This window comes from Lithobates pipiens, unplaced genomic scaffold (genome assembly GCF_037356315.1).
Source record: "Lithobates pipiens isolate NorthernLeopardFrog02 unplaced genomic scaffold, aLitPip1_a1.2 Scaffold_28, whole genome shotgun sequence".
Taxonomy (NCBI): domain Eukaryota; kingdom Metazoa; phylum Chordata; class Amphibia; order Anura; family Ranidae; genus Lithobates; species Lithobates pipiens.
The window spans coordinates 2942537-2962710 of record NW_027507789.1 but is presented as its reverse complement, the minus strand read 5'-3'; the positions used below and the strand labels follow the sequence as shown (position 1 = coordinate 2962710).

The following is a 20174-nucleotide window of genomic DNA, read 5'->3' as shown; positions in this document are numbered from 1 at the left end:
CCCTTCTCACCCTCTGTACCCTCAAATATCCTCCTCACCCTCTGTACCCCCCAATATCCCCCTTCTAATCCTCTGTACCCCCCATATCCCCCTGCTCACCCTCTGTACCCACCAATATCCCCCTTCTCACCCTCTGTACCCCCAAATATCCTCCTCACCCTCTGTACCCCCCAATATCCCCCTTCTAATCCTCTGTACCCCCAATATCCCCCTTCTCACCCTCTGTACCCACCAATATCCCCCTTCTCACCCTCTGTACCCCCCAATATCCCCCTGCTCAGCCCCTATACCCCCAATACCCCCCTTCTCACCACCTGTACCCCCCAATACCCCCCTTCTCACCCTCTGTACCCCCCAATATCCCCCCGCTCAGCCCCATGTACCCCCCAATATCCCCCTTCTCACCCTCTGTACCCCCAATATCCCCCTTCTCACCCTCTGTACCCCCAATATCCCCCTTCTCACCCTCTGTACCCCCCCAATATCCCCCTTCTCACCCTCTGTACCCCCCAATATCCCCCTGCTCAGCCCCTATACCCCCCTTCTCACCCCCTGTACCCCCCAATACCCCCCTTCTCACCCTCTGTACCCCCCAATATCCCTCTTCTCACCTATACCCCCCAATATCCCCCCACTCAGCCCCATGTACCCCCCAATATCCCCCTTCTCACCCTCTGTACCCCCAATATCCCCCTTCTCAGCCTCTGTACCCCCAATATCCCCCTTCTCAGCCTCTGTACCCCCCAATATCCTGCTTCTCAGCCCCTGTACCCCCAATACCCCCTTCTCACCCTCTATACCCCCCAATATCCCCTTGCTCAGCCCCTGTACCCCCCAATACCCCCCTTCTCACCCTCTGTACCCCCCAATACCCCCCTTATCACCCTGTGTGCCCCCCAATATCCATCTTCTCACCTATACCCCCAATATCCCCCCGCTCAGCCCCTGTACCCCCCAATATCCCCCTTCTCACCCTCTGTACCCCCCAATATCATCCTTTTCACCCTCTGTACCCCCCAATATCATCCTTTTCACCCTCTGTACCCCCAATATCCCCTTCTCACCCTCTGTACCCCCCATCTCATCCTCTGTACCCCCCAATATCATCTTTCTCACCCTCTGTACCCCAATACCCCCCTTCTCAGCCCCTGTACCCCCAATATCCCCCTTCTCACCTTCTGTACCCCCCAATGTCCCCCTTCTCACCCTCTGTACCCCTAATAACCCCCTTCTCACCCTCTGTACTTCCTCTAACCCAATATACTCTCTTCCCACCTTCTGCACTCCCCATATATAGTCTTACCCTGTACACCCCACGTATACCCGCTCCTCACTTACTGTACCCCAATATTTACTCCTGCCCTTCTTCACATTTATCCCCCTCACTCCTCTGTACCCTCATATTTTCCCCCCACATTCACCCTTCTTACCCTGTCCCCCCACAATTGCCCTTCTTACCCTGTCCCCCCACAATTGCCCTTCTTACCCTGTCCCCCCACAATTGCCCTTCTTACCCTGTCCCCCCACAATTGCCCTTCTTACCCTGTCCCCCCACAATTGCCCTTCTTACCCTGTCCCCCCACAATTTCCCTTCTTACCCTGTCCCGCACATTCACCCTTCCCACCCTGTACTCCCACATTTGCCCTGCTCACCCTGTCCCCCCACAATCGCCCTTCTCACCCTGTCCCCCACATTCAACCTTCTCACCCTGTCCCCCCACATTGACCCTTCTCACCCTGTCCCCCCCACATTCACCCTTCTCACCCTGTCCCCCCCACATTCACCCTTCTCACCCTGTCCCCCCCGCATTCACCCTTCTCACCCTGTCCCCCCCACATTCACCCTTCTCACCCTGTCCCCCCCACATTCACCCTTCTCACCCTGTCCCCCCCACATTCACCCTTCTCACCCTGTCCCCCCCACATTCACCCTTCTCACCCTGTCCCCCCCACATTCACCCTTCTCACCCTGTCCCCCCACATTCACCCTTCCCACCCTGTCCCCCCACAATCGCCCTTCTTACCCTGTCCCCCCACAATCGCCCTTCTTACCCGGTCCCCCCCACAATCGCCCTTCTTACCCGGTCCCCCCCACAATCGCCCTTCTTACCCGGTCCCCCCCACAATCGCCCTTCTTACCCGGTCCCCCCCACAATCGCCCTTCTTACCCGGTCCCCCCCACAATCGCCCTTCTTACCCGGTCCCCCCCACAATCGCTCTTCTCACCCTCCCCCCCCACATTCGCTCTTCTCACCCTCCCCCCCCACATTCGCTCTTCTCACCCTGTCCCCCCCCACATTCGCTCTTCTCACCCTGTCCCCCCCCACATTCGCTCTTCCTAACCTGTCCCCCCCACATTCATCCTTCTCACCCTGTCCCCCCCACATTCATCCTTCTCACCCTGTCCCCCCCACATTCATCCTTCTCACCCTGTCCCCCCCACATTCATCCTTCTCACCCTGTCCCCCCCACATTCATCCTTCTCACCCTGTCCCCCCCACATTCATCCTTCTCACCCTGTCCCCCCCACATTCATCCTTCTCACCCTGTCCCCCCCACATTCACCCTTCTCACCCTGTCCCCCCCACATTCACCCTTCTCACCCTGCCCCCCCAAATTCACGCTTCTCACCCTGCCCCCCCCCACATTCACCCTACTCACCCTGTCCCCCCCACATTCACCCTACTCACCCTGTCCCCCCCACATTCACCCTTCTCACCCTGTCCCCCCCACATTCACCCTTCTCACCCTGTCCCCCACATTCACCCTTCCCACCCTGTCCTCCCACATTCACCCTTCCCACCCTGTCCCCCCACAATCGCCCTTCTTACCCGGTCCCCCCCACAATCGCTCTTCTCATCCTTTCCCCCCCACATTCGCTCTTCCTAACCTGTCCCCCCCACATTCGCTCTTCCTAACCTGTCCCCCCCACATTCATCCTTCTCACCCTGTCCCCCCACATTCACCCTTCTCACCCTGCCCCCCTCCACATTCACGATTCTCACCCTGTCCCCCCCACATTCACCCTTCTCACCCTGCCCCCCCACATTCGCCCCTTCTCACCCTGTCCCCCCCATATTTGCCCTTCTTCTATAATTATGTTGTTTATTTTTTCCTTGCAGGAGTAAGAAGAGTAGAGCTCATAGAACATCATGGAGAAGTCGCGTCCTCTGGGGGGCGCTGTTTTCACTTCTGGCCGTATGCTTCTTTTTCTTCCTGTGGGAATATCCTGGAGACGGGATGGAGGTCTTAGCCCCTCAGCAGGAAGCCATAAAACACAAGTTCTTCCCAGTTCCTTGCTCCCAGGATTATGAAAGTCACAAGAAATTTGCTGGTGAGTTTCAGCAGAAGAATGTCCTCTGACCAGTGGCTCGGGGGCCTCATGTAGTTCTTCTTTTATCTTCGATGTGTCCCCCAGCAATGTGTCAGGAGTAGCTAAGTGCGTGTTGGCACCGGCTGCAATCTACACATCAAAGATAAAGCTGAACTCCAGGCAAAGAGCCGAATGCACAAATTAAATGCATGCTATATGGCGCATCCTGAGTGAATTGGAAACTGATGTGTTGTCATTTCTGCAGAAAATACATTTTATTTTATTTTTAGTTGTCCTTCCCGCAGCGTCTGTTTGCAGCTGCCTAGGGGACTAAGCCCCCGGCCCCGGCCCATTGACTCCTGGGATATCTATGCCATTGATTCCAGGAGTCTTTGGGCATCTGGGTACCGAAAGTGATGCAATCAACGCCATTTTAGAAGAATTGCTATGGCAACCTGTAATTAACCACTTCAGCCCCTGAAGATTTTACCCCCTTCCTGACCAGAGCACTTTTTTTTACAATTTGGCGCTGCGTCGCTTTAACTGACAATTGCGCAGTCATGCAATGCTGTACCCAAACGAAATGTGTCCTCCCTCCCCCCCCCCCCCCCACACACACGAATAGAGCTTTCTTTTGATGGTATTTGATCACCTCCGCGGTTTTTTACTTTTTGCGCTATAAGCAAAAAAAGAGTGACCGTTTTGAAAAAAAAACAAAAACACAATTTTTTACTTTTTGCTATAATAAATATCCCCCAAATTCAGTTTAGGCCGATATGTATTCTTCTTTTTTTTTTTTTTTACAAATATAACTTTATTAAACTCCAAACAAGGGGAGACAGTCCCCAAGGTACAATACAAGCAGATAAGTACAAAGCATCAAACAGATACATAAATCTTGTTAAAAATATACAGGAAGTACCAGTCAGGCTTCCCCCTTTTAAGAGATATCCATTGAAACAAACAAAAAAAAAAAAAGCAAGGAAAAGGAGGAACACAGCCAAGATCCGGGGTCTCTCTAGTACAAAACCCCCCTAGCCCAACCCCTCTCCGGGGGTGGGTGGGGAACCATCTTTCCCATTTTCACTCTTTTCTACAGGGATAATAATAAAAGAAACAATAAAAAAAAAAAAAAAAAAAAAAAATATGTATTCTTCTACGTATTTTTGGTTAAAAAATCACAATAAGAGTATATTGATTGGTCTGCGCAAAAGTTATCATGTCTACAAAATAGGGGATAGATTTATGAAATTTTTTAAATTTAATTTAATTTTTTTTTTACTAGTAATGGCAGTGGTCTGCAATTATTTATTTTTTTTAGCGGTAGAGCGACGGGCAGATCGGATACTTTTGACATGTTTTTTTGGGACCATTGACAATTATACAGTGATCAATGCTATAAATATGCACCGATTACTGTATAAATGTCACTGGCAGGGAAGGGGTTAACACTAGGGGGTGATCAAGGGGTGAAATGTGTGTTCCCTCAGTGTGTTCTAACTGTACGGGGATAGGACTGACTGGGGGAGGAGACATATCGAAGTTCCTACTTACTAGGAACAAACAACATGTCTCCTCTCCTCTGACAGCACAGGGATTTGTGTGTTTACACCCACAAATCCCAGTGCTGACGCTCATACACGCGATCCCCCTGCCGTGCTGCGCACGCACGCTCTCTGGTGGCTAAAAAGGGGAAGGACGTACCCGTACCGGATTTTGCCCAGGAGAGACATTCTGCCACAGTACATCTGCGTGAGCCGGTCGGGAACCAGTTAACAATTGGAGCCACGCAGCATTATTACTGCACAGGCACGAGATCGGGAGGTGCGTGCTGGTAGCTCGCTGCGCCCAATCCCAGAAATACGCACGAGCGGGCTCCGATCAGGAGCTGTCGGTCACTGCGCCATCACAGCCATCTTGGTACACCCCGCAGTCGCCCACAGTAAGGATACAGTGAGAAGGCGGTAAGCGGACATCTTGTTACACCCACCGGAATCTCGCATTTCACACTTATTTTTACCACTAAACTCAGCTTATATAGAGAAATTTAGGATTTTGGGAGAGGCCTGACTGTTTTGATGTTGCATTTTAAAAGCAGCGGTGTTCTGTCAGAGGGGTCCCACCTCCCCGCCTCTCCCAGGCTCTCTGGTCCCATCACAGAGGCCACTCGATCAATACTGCTAGTGGCGGAAAGGGGTTCCCTCTCCCAGGCTCTCCAGTCCCATCATGGAAGCCACTTGATCATTTCTGCGGGTGGCGGAAAGGGGTCACCATCCCAGGCTCTCCGGTCCTGTGGTGGAAGGGGGTCCCGCCTCCGCCTCTCCCAGGTTCTCTGGTCCCATCGTGGAGGCCACTCGATCACTTCTGCTGGTGGTGGAAAGGGATCCCACCTCCCCGCCTCCACCTCTCACAGGCTCTCCGGTCCTGTGGTGGAAGGGCATCCCGCCTCCGCCTCTCCCAGGCTCTCCGGGCCCATCGCGGAGGCCACTTGATCACTTCTGCGGATGGCGGAAAGGGATCCCACCTCCGCCTCTCCCAGGCTCTCCGGTCCCATCGAGGAGGCCACTCGATCATGCCTGCTGGTGGCGGAAAGGTGTCCCACCTCCCCGTCTCAACCTCTTCCAGGCTCTCTCTGATCCCATCGTGGAGGCCACTCAATCACTTCTGCGGGTGGCGGAAAGGGATCCCGCCTCCGCCTCTCCCAGGCTCTCTCCGATCCCATCGCGGAGGCCACTCAATCACTTCTGCGGGTGGCGGAAAGGGATCCCGCCTCCGCCTCTCCCAGGCTCTCCGATCCCATCGCGGAGGCCACTCAATCACTTCTGCGGGTGGCGGAAAGGGATCCCGCCTCCGCCTCTCCCAGGCTCTCTGATCCCATCGCGGAGGCCACTCAATCACTTCTGCGGGTGGCGGAAAGGGATCCCGCCTCCGCCTCTCCCAGGCTCTCCGGTCCCATCACGGAGGCCACTCAATCACTTCTGCGGGTGATGGAAAAGGGTCCCACCTCCGCCTCTCCCAGGCTCCCCGGTCCCATTGCGGAGGCTGGGAGCGATGCAGCCAGCGGCGATGGCTGCCCTGTGCAGAGAGAGAGAGGAACTGACGTTGTTCCCCTTTCTATGTAACCCTGGAAATCAGAAGCAACAAATAGTTTGTCATTTCTGGTTCCGCTCCTTTGTTTACCTGGCCACCTGCAGCCAGGTAAGCAGCCGATCAGACCGATCTGTGTCTGATCAGCTGAATAGGAGGCCAGAGGAGAGATTTGGGGTCCCTGGGGACCTGTCATGGCCCATGCTGTCACAAGGGATGTTGTTCATCACTTGTGATAGTAATAAAGTTAGTAAAAAAAAAAAAAGTTAAGCACCCCCGTCTCACTGTGCTTACATGCAAATGCGAATGCCTACGTTACTCCCGCATGTAAACGGCGATCGAACCACATGTGTGAAGTATTGTCGTGAACATCAGAGCGAGATCGATAATTCTAGCACCAGACCTCCTGTGACACTCTGAACTGGTAACCTGTAAAGGCGTTTAAAGTGTCGCCTATGGAGAATTTTAAGCACCGTAGTTTGACGCCATTCCACAGGCAGACGCGAGATTAAAGCATGACATGCTGGGTATCTATATATTCTGGCTCTAATCGGTGCTTCAAAAAAAAAAATAGCCCCTCCGCATTGGAATCCATGCGCCGGTGTCCTGAAAGGGGCTGGACGCATGGATAGGGGAGCCGGCAATGGACAGTGGGGGCGGTGCCCGTGCGCCCTTAATGGACAGGCCGTCCCTGGATGGATGGCCACTTTATGTTACAAAATATCCCTTTGCAAATATAGTTGAATTCATTGAAACCTTGGCGCACGCTCCTCCTGAAACCTTTATTTATGTGCAGGTATTACCCAGAAAACAAATACATATTATGGCCACTAGATGGCTCTGATGATGAAGGAATTACACATAATAGCAGAAAGAGGGTAGTTGTCGCTATGATTGTGCCGGTGTTTGTCACATCCGTAGAATGAACATTGTGTACATCGACCCGCTATGTGTTTTATCACGTTCTACCGCTCACATCAAGGCCATGCATGCGGGCGAGGCGAGCGTCATCGTGCAGCATTGTAGTACTCTGTGAGATCTACAATCCCCTAAGTGACCCCAGTGGTATTAATGGTATAAAGGAGAGGCCTTCAGAAAGCAGCAAGCGGGTGGAATTGCACATAAGAACGCCACTAATAGTTTGCTGGAGTGCGACTACTAAGATGACGACATGCTACGTGACCAAGGTTTAAAGCAGAGCTCCACCCTAAAGTGGACCTTCCGCTCATCGGAACCCTCCCCCCCTCCGGCGCCACAATTGGCACCTTTCAGGGGGGAGGGGGGTGCAGATACCTGTACAGTACAGGTATCTGCACCCACTTCCAGGATAGCTCTCTGCGGAAAGGGGGCGTAGATTATGCCCCTTTCCGAAAGTGCCCGTCCCTTTCCGCAAGTGCCCCGCTGCCTGCTGGGAAACACACAGATCCCAGAGACAGCGGGGACCGTCCTGATTGCGCCGCGCGACTCGCGCATGCGCAGTAGGGAACCGGGAAATGAAGCCGAAAGGCTCCATTTCCTGATTCCCATACCCAAGATGGCGGCGGGAGCACCCGAGAGACGATCGAGAGATCGGCTTCGGGTGCCGACATCGCGGGCGCGCTGGGCGGGTAAGTGTCATTATTTTAAAAGTCAGCAGCTGCAGTATTTGTAGCTGCTGGCTTTTAAAAAAAAAAAAAAAAAACGCGGAGTCCCGGTGGACTCCCGCTTTAATGTAGAAACTATTGTTTACATGTAACATTCAGTACATTATATATGGTTTTTAAAGCAGAGGCCCTACAGCAGTGATTGGCGAACCTTGGCACACCAGATGTTTTGGAACTACATTTCCCATGATGCTCTGGCACTCTGCAGTGTAGTTGAGCATCAGGGGAAATGTAGTTCCAAAATATCTGGAGTGCCAAGGTTCCCCATCATTGCTCTAGAGCAGGGATATGCGATTAGCGGACCTCCAGCTTTTGCTAAACTACAAGTCCCATCATGCCTCTGCCTCTGGGTGTCATGCTTGTGGCTCTAAGAGTCTTGCTATGCCTCATGGGAATTGTAGTTCTGCAACAGCTGGAGGTCCGCTAATTGCAGATCCCTGCTCTGGAGAATAAAATGGTGAGTTTCACCATTTTGGTTAGCACTCTCACCTAGCACAAAGAAGAGTTGCTGGTTCATATCCCAACCACGACACTACCTGCCTGGAGTTTGCATGTTCTCCCTGTGCCTGCGTGGGTTTCCTCCGGGTACTCCGGTTTCCTCCCACACTCCAAAGACATGCAGGTAGGTTAATTGGCTTCTGTCCAAAATTGGCCCCTAGTATATGAATGGGGACCTGGGATTGTGGGCTCCTTGAGGGTAGCTAGCGATGTGAGTGCAATCTACAGGGATAGGGACAAGTAGACACTCAAGTTGAACTGGATGGACTGGTGTCTTTATTCAACCTTACTAACTATGTAACAGACCAACATACAGTAATGTCAACGGTCCAAAGAGAGTGCAAATATTGCAGCTGCAGAATCATTTCAGAAATGGTTGTGACCACATATAAAAACAAAAAAAAACCTGTAAGGCAAAGGCATAATGAGCTTGTATGAATCGCCGTACTAGCTCATTACATAGTTACATAGTAGGTGAGGTTGAAAAAAGACACAAGTTCATCAAGTCCAACCTCTGTGTGTGATTATATGTCAGTATTACATTGTATATCCCTGTATGTTGCGGTTGTTCAGGTGTTTAATCGTTTCGTGAAACTATCGATGCCCCCCCCCCCGCTGAGACCATCCCCTGTGGAATTCCACATCCTTGCCGCTCTTACAGTAAAGAACCCTCTACGTAGTTTAAGGTTAAACCTCTTTTCTTCTAATTTTAATTAGTTGCCACGAGTCTTGATAAACTCCCTTCCGTGGAAAAGTTTTCTCCCTATTGTGGGGTCACCAGTCTGGTATTTATATATTATGGGGTCACCAGTCCGGTATTTATATATTGTGGGGTCACCAGTCTGGTATTTATATATTGTGGGGTCACCAGTCTGGTATTTATATATTGTGGGGTCACCAGTTCCGGTATTTATATATTGTGGGGTCACCAGTCCGGTATTTATATATTGTGGGGTCACCAGTCCGGTATATATATATATATATATATATATATATTGTGGGGTCACCAGTCCGGTATATATATATATATTGTGGGGTCACTAGTCCGGTATTTATATATTGTGGGGTCACCAGTCCGGTATATATATATATATATATTGTGGGGTCACCAGTCCGGTATTTATATATTGTGGGGTCACCAGTCCGGTATTTATATATTGGGGGGTCACCAGTCCGGTATTTATATATTGGGGGGTCACCAGTCCGGTATTTATATATTGGGGGGTCACCAGTCCGGTATTTATATATTGGGGGGTCACCAGTCCGGTATTTATATAATGAAATCATATCCCCTCTCAGGCGTCTCTTCTCCAGAGAGAATAAGTTCAGAGCTCACAACCTTTCCTCATAACTAATATCCTCCAGACCCCTTTATTAGCTTTGTTGCTCTTCTTTGTAGTCGCTCCATTTCCAGTACATCCTTCCTGAGGACTGGTGCCCAGAACTGGACAGTATACTCCAGGTGCGGCCGGACCAGAGTCTTGTAGAGGGGAGAATTATCCTTTTATCTCTGGAGTTGATCCTCTTTTTAATGCCAATATTCTGTTTGCTTTGTTAGCAGCAGCTTGGCATTGCTGAGCCCATCATCTACTAGGACCCCCAGGTCCTTCTCCATCCTAGACCCCCCCAGAGGTTCCCCTCCCCCCAGGTCCTTCTCCATCCTACATCCCCCCAGAGGTACCCCCTCCAGGTCCTTCTCCATCCTAGATTATGAAATACTTACCTTAGATCGAAGCTGGTGCAGTGGTCCCCGTACACCGATGTTGCCGGTGACATGTCTCCTGAAGTTATTTCCGAGTTTGCGGGCTCCGGCGCTGTGGTTGACCGGAGCCCGCGATGATGACGTCACTCCCGCGCACATGGAGCGCGGGAGCCGCCGGTCACGGCACAGGCCCTTTAGAAACGACACGATTGAGCTTTTTCTTCAGTGCGCAATGACGTTGGCACCAGCGTATATGGTAAATATTATTTACAGGGCCTACAGGGAAGCCTTATTATAGGATCACCTGTAGGTACAAGGGGTGTAAGTAGGTTTATAACCACGTTAACAGCAATAGACCAAGAGTTTAAGGGAAACTTAATATTACAAACATGGGCAACGGACAGGGTCCAGACCCAGAAAAAATTGTCTCAAACTCAAAAGGAGTTGTCTTTTGTGGTGCAGCTGCCCCCCCCCCCCCAAAGCCCCCATTTTTCTTACCTGAACCCGATCGTTCCAGTGACGAGAACAATCCCAGCAGCTCCAGCCGCTGTCTCTGGTCCTCATTAGATAGATTGATAGCAGCGGGAGCCATTGGCAAAAATATCCCTCTCTAGATGTGCAAAGCTGGTAGAGACACCCCCAAAAAGACTTGTAGAGAAAGGGGGTTCTACAAAGTATTGACTCCGGGGGGCGCCATACAAATGCCCCTCCCCCACACTTTTCACATATTTATTTGTATCATTTATAATTTTTCCTTCCACTTCACAATTATGTGACACTTTGTGTTGGTCCATCACATAAAATCCCAATAAAATACATTTACGTTTTTTTGGTTGGGAAATTTCAAGGGGTATGAATACTTTTTCAAGGCACTGTAAATATAATCCTCCATTTTTTGCTAAATTCTTCTTTTGCGTCAGAGTCCGTTTAGCATGAATGGGCTATAAGGTACCGATCGCTGATTGGCCTGTATGGGGGCTGGTGCGGCATTGGAAGGGAGCTTTAAATTGTCTGCTCGTTATTTCCTATGAGCGAGTCCGTACACGCCCCCCGTGTACATCCCGAACCCCCCCCCCACCCCACCCCCGCTCCTTCCTCCAGATCCATCTCCCCTGCAGGCAAGTTTTACATCACAGCGGGAATCTCAACGCCTGAATATTTCTGGCATTAGCCGCACGAAATTGCTGCTAAAGCATTTTATTTTAAGCATTTTATTTATTGCCTTCTCTCTCCTTCAGTTTGCTGTCTTCATCTCCCCTCGGGCTGAGCTTTCTGTGTACAAAGACTGCCGGAGCCTTTTACCGGCTTCATTCCTCTGCACTCCCTTCAGTGGTGGTGCGTCCATAAGGACGCACGCTCGCCGCCCCCTCTCTCCAGCCACCCCCCTCTATCACTAATAGATAGATTCATGCATTGCGTTAATCTCCCTATGGCCGCCCCCTATTCAGGTGCCTGAATTACAGCGGTGGGGGTGATTTTGAAGCACCTGATTAGAGCAAGGCGGTTATCGGCTTTTCTTTCCTCACGCTGACAGCATGAAGAGAGAAAAAGAGGGCTGATAACCGGCTTTTGTGTTAAAGGGACATGTACACTGATAATCAGGGCAGTCATTATCAGTGCAGTCCCAACAGTGCCCACTAGTGCTGCCAATTAGTGTCGCTTATCGGTGCCGCCCATCAGTACCCATCAGTGTAGCTTCACCAGTGCAGCTTCATCAGTTCCCATCAGTGTAGCTTCACCAGTGTAGCTTCATCAGTACCCATCAGTGTAGCTTCATCAGTACCCATCAGTGCAGCTTCATCAGTACCCATCAGTGTAGCTTCATCAGTGCAGCTTCATCAGTACCCATCAGTGCAGCTTCATCAGTGCAGCTTCATCAGTACCCATCAGTGTAGCTTCATCAGTGCAGCTTCATCAGTTCCCATCAGTGCAGCTTCATCAGTGCCCATCGGTGAAGGAGAAAAATGACCTGTTTGCAAAAATTTATAGCAAGTACAGCATACAGTGTTACATGACCATGCAATTGTCATTCAAAGTGTGGCAGCGCTGAAAATTGGCCTGGGCAGGAAGGGGGTATAAGTGTCCGGTAGGCAAGTGGTTAAAAGATAATGCCACTCAAACGTGCGCTGTGCAGTGATTGCCACACGATTTGGAATGCTGCGGTTTTGCCTGCGATTCCAAATTGTGACGTGTAAATGGATCCTTGCAGTCTGAAAGCTGCAGGATCACTTCCACACAGCCCTGTATGTGTGGTCCTCTAATATAATGACGTCGGCTACTTGCATCAATTCTTTATTGGCTACATGGCAGGATATAGCAGTAACGTGCTAATGAGTTTCGGCCAAAGCCTTACTCATGCCATGCTGTAAGTAAGGTTTCGGCTGAAACGTGTAAGGTACTGTTGTATCCAGCCATGTAGGCAATAAAAAATGGATGGAACAGCTACTCTGTAATATCCATTGTATCAGTTTATTTATTGGCTGCATGGCAGGATAGAGCAATAACATGCCAACACGTTTCGGCTGAAGCCTTGCTCATGCTACTGTATGCTATGAGTAAAGCTTCAGGTGAAACACGTTTGCTACTGCTGTATCCTGCCATGTTGCCAATAAAGGATTGATGCAATGGATGCAACGGCTACTTAGTAACATCCAATGCATTAGTTCTTTATCTGCTGCATGGCAGGATACAGCAGTAACATGCGAGCGCGTTTCGGCTGAAGCCTTACTCATGCTTTGGCTGAAATGCATTAGCTACTGCTGTATCCTGCCACGTAGCCAATAAAGAATTGATGCAATGGATGTTACTGAGTAGATGGCTTCATTACATTACAGCAGCCATTCTCAACCAGGGTTCCATGAAACCCCCCCTAGGGTTCCTCCAAAGGTTGCTAGTGGTTCCTTGAGCTGTGGCTGATCGATCTCCTATCTTAAGGTGTCTGAATAGTTCTGAGGTCAATGCCGCTTGGTAGAGCCAGTTGCATGAAGCCAACAATCTTTTTAAGCCATCTGTAAGGATTGCATTTTGACCACCACTGTAAGGGCTGCCTCATTCCACATGACCACCAATGTAAGGGGCATTTTTTTTTTTTACTGACCACCAATGCATTGGTTTTAGTAAGGGTTCCTCGAGACTAGAAAATGATTTCAAGGGTTCCTCTGGGGTAAAAAGGTTGAGAGAGACGGCATTAGAGGATTATTGCTACATTCCAAAGGGACTTGGGCCTTGTAAATTGCGGGAAGAGCATGTTTTCACTGTTGGACTGTGTATGTGTGCTCCCCCCCCCCCCCCCCCCTTCACGTGTTCCTCAGGCGCCACATGTCCATCAGCAGACTTGTGATTGGCATGGCGGGTGCTGCTGAGTAGAGTAGAGGAAGATCAGGGAACGTATGTTCTCTGATCTCCCCTTCCTGCTAAAGAAGCGACATGTAAAACATGACTCCTACGTCCCCTATGTGATGTAAAAAATGAAAGTTACCAGCACTTAAAATCCCACCCCCCCCCGCCCCCCCCAAAAAAAACTCTTTGAGCTTCCCGACTCCCACATACATAGGTATGTAAATGCACACGTTTAAGGTGAAGGACAGCAGTGATTCCTAAGTGACTACTCACTGACCGCTGCACTATATTCAACCTGTCAGACATGATCTTGGTATCATTACTTTTTTCTACAGCCGCTATCGGCTGTCTAGTAAAAGTAATCTGGGTGGCTCTACAGTCACCTGATCATTTTTACAGTACCAAGAAGGGCCAACCTCTTTCCTTCCCCCTCCTTCGGCCGCTACCCACAGTGGTTCCTGGGCACTCCCGTTCCTCCGAGGAGCCCAGAATCATGATAAATGGCCAGGATCTCTTCACACAGAGGAGATGGAGGAACGTCCATTCCCCAATCTCCTCTGTGACAAATGAAGCTGGAAGTGACTAGGACTTCATCACTTCCGGGTTCACAGCTGCCTTTCTTCAGCCAGTGCAGCCAAGGATGCCGCTACTCCAGCGCTATCTTGATTAGCTGCTTTGGAGGTCAGTGAAAAATTGGGGGTCTGTTAGACCCCTGATGTCTCCATATAGAGGACCCTGTCACTGCCCAAAGCTATCACATGGGCCCTTATTAAGCTCAAAGAACAAAATAAAAAGGGTACAAAAATAATTGTAAAAAATTAAATAAAAATTGTTTAAAAATGTTAAAAGTAAACCCAACTTAACCCAGCCCCCCCCCCCCAGAATGGAGAAAATCAAGGATTCCCCCCAGGCCCCTGTGAAGACCGCATGATGTCACAGCAGTGGTCATCGGCCCATTTCTTATCCTCCTCACACTGTAGTATCCTCTGCCACCCATAGCTGTATCCTCTCCCCCCCCCCCCAAGCACTGTAGTGTCCTCTGTCCCCTATAGCTGTGTCCTCTGCCCCCCCCCCCCCCAGCAGTGTTCTCTGCCCCTTTCTTATCCTCCACACACTGTAGTGTCCTCTGCCTCCCATAGCTGTATCCTCTGCCCCCCCCCAAGCAGTGTCCTCTGCCCCTTTCTTATCCTCCCGACACTGTAGTGTCCTCTGTCCCCTATAGCTGTCTCCTCTGCCCCCCCCCCAGCAGTGTCATCTGCCCCTTTCCTATCCTCACCACACTGTAGTGTCCTCTACCCCCGTTAGCTGTATCTTCTGCCCCCCCCCCCCCAAGCAGTGTCCTCTGCCCCTTTCCTATCCTCACCACACTGTAGTGTCCTCTGCCCCCGTTAGCTGTATCTTCTGCCCCCCCCCCAAGCAGTGTCCTCTGCCCCTTTCTTATCCTCACCACACTGCAGTGTCCTCTGCCCCCCATAGCTGTGTCCTCTGCCCCCCCCCCCCCCAAGCTGTGTCCTCTGCCCCCCCCCCCCCCAAGCAGTGTCCTCTGTCCCCCATATAGGTTTCCTCTGCCCGTCCATAGTAGTGTCCTCTAATACCCCTTTCCCAGTAGTGTCCTTTGCCTCCTTGACATCATCCTCCCAACACAACAGAGTGTAGGTAGCGATCTCCTACTTTACAACGGCTGTACAGTGGAGCAGAGAGTGAGAAGCAGCACAGTACGGGACGGAGGGCCGGAGTGGGAGCCAGAGTTAACTTTTCTTATTAACGAGATGGTGATTGGTTGCTAGGACTGCCCGGCATCCTAGCAACCAATCACCTATTGGTTAACTTGAAAGATTAACTGCAGAAGCTCCTGCCCTCCGCCCAGTACTGTGCTGCCTCCCGCTCTCCTCTCTTCTGTTAAGATGACAGGAGTGAAGGCTGGAGAGAAGGATTGGCAAAGCCATGCTTGTGATCTTCACGTCGGCTGCCCACAGTCGATGGGTAGATTGCGATCAACGGATTGCTGATCCTCGCTGGTAAAGGCTATGAAAGCATCACCTATGGACAATTTTAGGTAAGGTAGTTTGTCACCATATCTTGGCTGCATGCAAGTTTGAGGTTTCACAAGTCTGTTACCTATTTACGTCTTTTATATTTTACCAAACAAATAGGGTATTATGTTGTGTTTTGTATACACTAAAATTAGTTTTAGTGCATTTTTTTCCTGGAAATTTGTATTCAATAAATAGCTGTATAAATATTTATTGACTTAAACAATTGCAACAACCACCATTTTATTCTCCAGGGCCTCTGCTTTCAGAAAATATATAATGTTAGAGGCTCAAAGTCAGTTTCTATTGAAAAAAAAAAAAAAAAAAATGCAGTTTTTTTTTAACATATGTGTAAAATTAACACAAATACCCCAAGTTGGTTAAATCTGCTCAGGAAGCCCAGAAATGCTCCATAAACAGATTGTAGAATTTCCCTGAACTGGTTCTAGTAAGTGAGCGATCGCCGTGGGATTTGTCTCGACTCATTTCGCACGTATCGCCTGCTCTGAAATCTCTGCATTGTAATTAGCGCTCCAGCCCTCAAGGGGGCGCCATTGCTGCACCTGAGCGCGCACGGTTCCGCAGTCCTGATCCGACGTTCGGAGTGCACTTTGATTATCTCTGTCGGGGAATGCGTCTCGGGGGCTGCTAACAATTCATGTTTCTAAGTGATTTAACGCAGCACAGCGGAGAAACATTCTGTTTACAGAGAGAGATCCTGCGGATGTCAAATTTCACGCCGTCTGATTGATGGCATTTTACATTCAGAGAATCCATTGTAAGATTATCCTAATATTGTGTGTTTTTTTTGTTTTGTTTTTTTTGTCTTTTTTTTGAGCCTCCCTGCAATTCAAAAAGCATGCAATTAAATTTTTCTTGCGGAAGAAAAGCAGAATGCGTGAAGTGATGTTTTGATGCTTACGGATCCACAGCGGTTATAATCTCTGGAACTCATTATAATGCCAGGATGTGGGAATTCAGATGTTTACGGAGGAGCTCCCGTCTGCTCTTCCCTCTTCTGTATTTTTCCCACCTTTTATAATAAAATTTTATCCTCAATTCAGATGCTCACCTGCCTAGAGAACCAAGTGTTGTCGTGCTGTAACCCGCTGCGCCGCTGTCCCTTGCTGCCATCTTTGATCCTGGCATCATCGGGGGATGTGGGGTACCTCTTCTTCTTTTTAGTGGAGCGGAAAGCTGGCAGTGTCTACGACCGCATCTCGTGTACTCACCAGGGCCGTCTTTAAAGCGGGAGTCCACCGGGACTCCGCGTTTTATTTATTTATTTTTTTTTTTTAAAGCCAGCAGCTACAAATACTGCAGCTGCTGACTTTTAAAATAGTGACACTTACCTGTCCAGCGCGCCCGCGATGTCGGCACCCGAAGCCGATCTGTAGATCGTATGTCGGGTGCTGCCGCCGCCATCTTGGGTATGGGAATCAGGAAATGGAGCCTTTCGGCTTCATTTCCCGGTTCCCTACCGCGCATGCGCGAATCGCGCTGCGCAATAAGGACGGTCCCCGCGGCCTCTGGGATCTGTGTGTTTCCCAGCAGGCAGCTGGGCACTTGCGGAAAGGGGCGGGCACTTGCGGAAAGGGGCGTAATCTACGCCCCTTTCCGCAGAGAGCTATCCCGGAAGTGGGTGCAGAATACCTGTACTGTACAGGTATCTGCACCCCCCCTCCCCCCTGAAAGGTGCCAATTGTGGCGCCGGAGGGGGGTAGGGTTCCGATGAGCGGAGGTCCACTTTAGGGTGGACCTCCGCTTTAAGGCAGGTCAAAAGGGGCAGCTGCCCTGGGCCCTGTCATTGTTGGGGGGGGCCCAAAGCAGCTGCCTCATACTTGCCAACTATACCAGTTTAAATTCTCTTGTCCCTTGAAGTTTTAGTCCTGTGCTGTGTCCCGATATCTGGTACTAATGCTGCCCAGCTCTGCCCTATTGTTGTATACAAGTAACTCACCTGCAGACCCTGTGTTTACATGTAAATAACCGGCATTCATATTTAAATAGCAGCAGCATTAGTAAGTAAATAGATGCAGCTGGCGGCATTGATATGTAAATGAAGGCAGCATTCATATGTATATCATGCTCCCCTGCAGTGAGGTGATGATGTGCTGTAACCTCTAGCAACGAATCAGTGAGCCATAATGTGTGCTGTAACCTCTAGCAACCAGTCAGTAAGCAGTAATGATATGCTGTAACTTCTGAAAACCAATCGCAATTTCTGCCTGATCTGATACAGTAAACTAAGTCTAATTAAGTCTAGCTGTTATTTATTGTATGTCTCAGAGCAGATGGAGAGTGAAATTGCATGGGGGGGGGGGGGGGGGGGGCAAGAAATTTTTTGCCCAGGGTCCAATCAATATTAAAGACGGCCCTGGTACTCACTGACAGTGCTATGTCAAGGGGAAGGAGGATAGGCAGCAACGTGTTTCTAGGGCACTAGCCCTCTTTGTCCAGCCTCTTGAGAAAGAGGTCAGTGCCCTGGAAACACGTTGCCGCTTATCCTCCCTTCCTTTTTAGTGTAGCGCAGTCAGTGAGTGCTGAAGATGCGACCGTAGACAGTGCCGGCTTTCAATCCCACTGGCGCCGTAGAACCAGGGCTTAGTGTGACACTAATGTCGTGTACACACGACCGGACTTTTTTCGACAGCAAAGGTCTGACGGAACGAATCCGTCGGACAATTCGATCGTGTGTGGGGCTCCATCTGACCTTTTTTTCTGTCAAAATCTGACAGACTTTAGAAATAGAACATGTTTCAAATCTTTCCGCCGGAACCAGTTCCTATTGAGAAAACCGTTCGTCTGTATGCTGGTCTGACAGACCAACAACGATGCAAGGGCAGCTATTGGCTACTGGCTATTGAACTTCCTTTTTTCTAGTCCCGTCGTACGTCATCGCGTTAAACGATCAGACCTTGGTGTGATCGCATGTAGGCAAGTCCGTTTCAGCGGAACTCAGTTGAAAAGTCTGTCTGAGTTCATTCCGACGGAAAGTCCGGTCGCGTGTATGCGGCATAAGATTAGAGCTGAACGATTCTGGCTAAAATGAGAATCGCACTTTTTTTCCTTTAGAAGATGGATCACGATTCTCACGGCGTGACATCATCTTTCACATTAAAAAAACGAAAAAAAAATTGGGCTAACTTTACCGTTTCTTTTTTTTTTTTATTCATTGAAGTGTATTTTTTCCCAAAAAAATTGCGTTTGAAAGACGCTGGGCAAATACAGTGTGACATAAAATATTGCAGCAGTTGACATTTTATTCCCTAGGGTCTCTGCTAAAATATATACGGTATAATGTTTGGGGGTTCCAAGTAATTTTCTAGCAAAAAATATTGATTTTACCTTAAAGTGGTGTTGCCACCAACAAAAAAAAAAAAAATTGCTTAAAATTCATAAAAAAATAAAATAATTGGAAAAAAAAAATTGTTTTACTCACCTCTAAATGCCTGTTGCTAGGGAGTCCCTCGTAGTCTGCCTCCTTCATTGCCCGGGCTGGTGACATCACTTCCCCTCGGCGCCGCACAGTCATCTGGGACCTGTCGCGTGTCCCAGATGACTGTGCGGCGTATCACGGCGCCGCTCGCGCTTGCGCAGTGCGTGCATGGCTGCGAAGCCACAGCCGAGTGCCCACAGTAAGAATGCCGGCGCCACGGGGAACGAGGGGAGGGGGGGCTTCGTTCCCCCGCATCGCTGGACCCTGGGGCAGGTAAGTGTCCGATTATTAAAAGTCAGCAGCTGCAGTATTTGTAGCTGCTGACTTTTAATTTTTTTTTCTTTTTAGGCGGCACCCCACTTTAAGAAACAAGTGTCAGTAAAAGATTTAAACTTCCTGCATTTACAGGTTGTTTAAAACTTGTCAGACTGCCTGGATTTTCTTCTTTACACACAGAAGTTTCCCTTTGATCTAAGAAGGAAGGTTAGTTACAATGTTTCATATTAAAAACTTGGCAGACTGCCTGGATTTTCTTCTTTACACACAGAAGTTTACCTTTGATCTAAGAAGGAAGGTTAGTTACAATGTTTCATATTAAAAACTTGGCAGACTGCCTGGATTTTCTTCTTTACACACAGAAGTTTCCCTTTGATCTAAGAAGGAAGGTTAGTTACAATGTTTCATATTAAAAACTTGGCAGACTGCCTGGATTTTCTTCTTTACACACAGAAGTTTCCCTTTGATCTAAGAAGGAAGGTTAGTTACAATGTTTCATATTAAAAACTTGGCAGACTGCCTGGATTTTCTTCTTTACACACAGAAGTTTCCCTTTGATCTAAGAAGGAAGGTTAGTTACAATGTTTCATATTAAAAACTTGGCAGACTGCCTGGATTTTCTTCTTTACACACAGAAGTTTCCCTTTGATCTAAGAAGGAAGGTTAGTTACAATGTTTCATATTAAAAACTTGGCAGACTGCCTGGATTTTCTTCTTTACACACAGAAGTTTCCCTTTGATCTAAGAAGGAAGGTTAGTTACAATGTTTCATATTAAAAACTTGGCAGACTGCCTGGATTTTCTTCTTTACACACAGAAGTTTCCCTTTGATCTGAGAAGGAAG

At 49.3% G+C, this 20174-nt stretch overlaps 1 protein-coding gene across 1 annotated transcript in view; it reads left to right on the top strand.

Annotated features, from left to right (window-relative positions):
* Positions 1-20174, top strand: part of OGFOD3 (2-oxoglutarate and iron dependent oxygenase domain containing 3) — a 133241-nt gene that overhangs the window by 370 nt on the left and 112697 nt on the right. The window contains exon 2 of the mRNA XM_077458559.1: positions 3123-3334. Within this exon, the coding sequence (XP_077314685.1) occupies positions 3123-3334 (212 nt within the window). The remainder of the gene's footprint in view (positions 1-3122; positions 3335-20174) is intronic.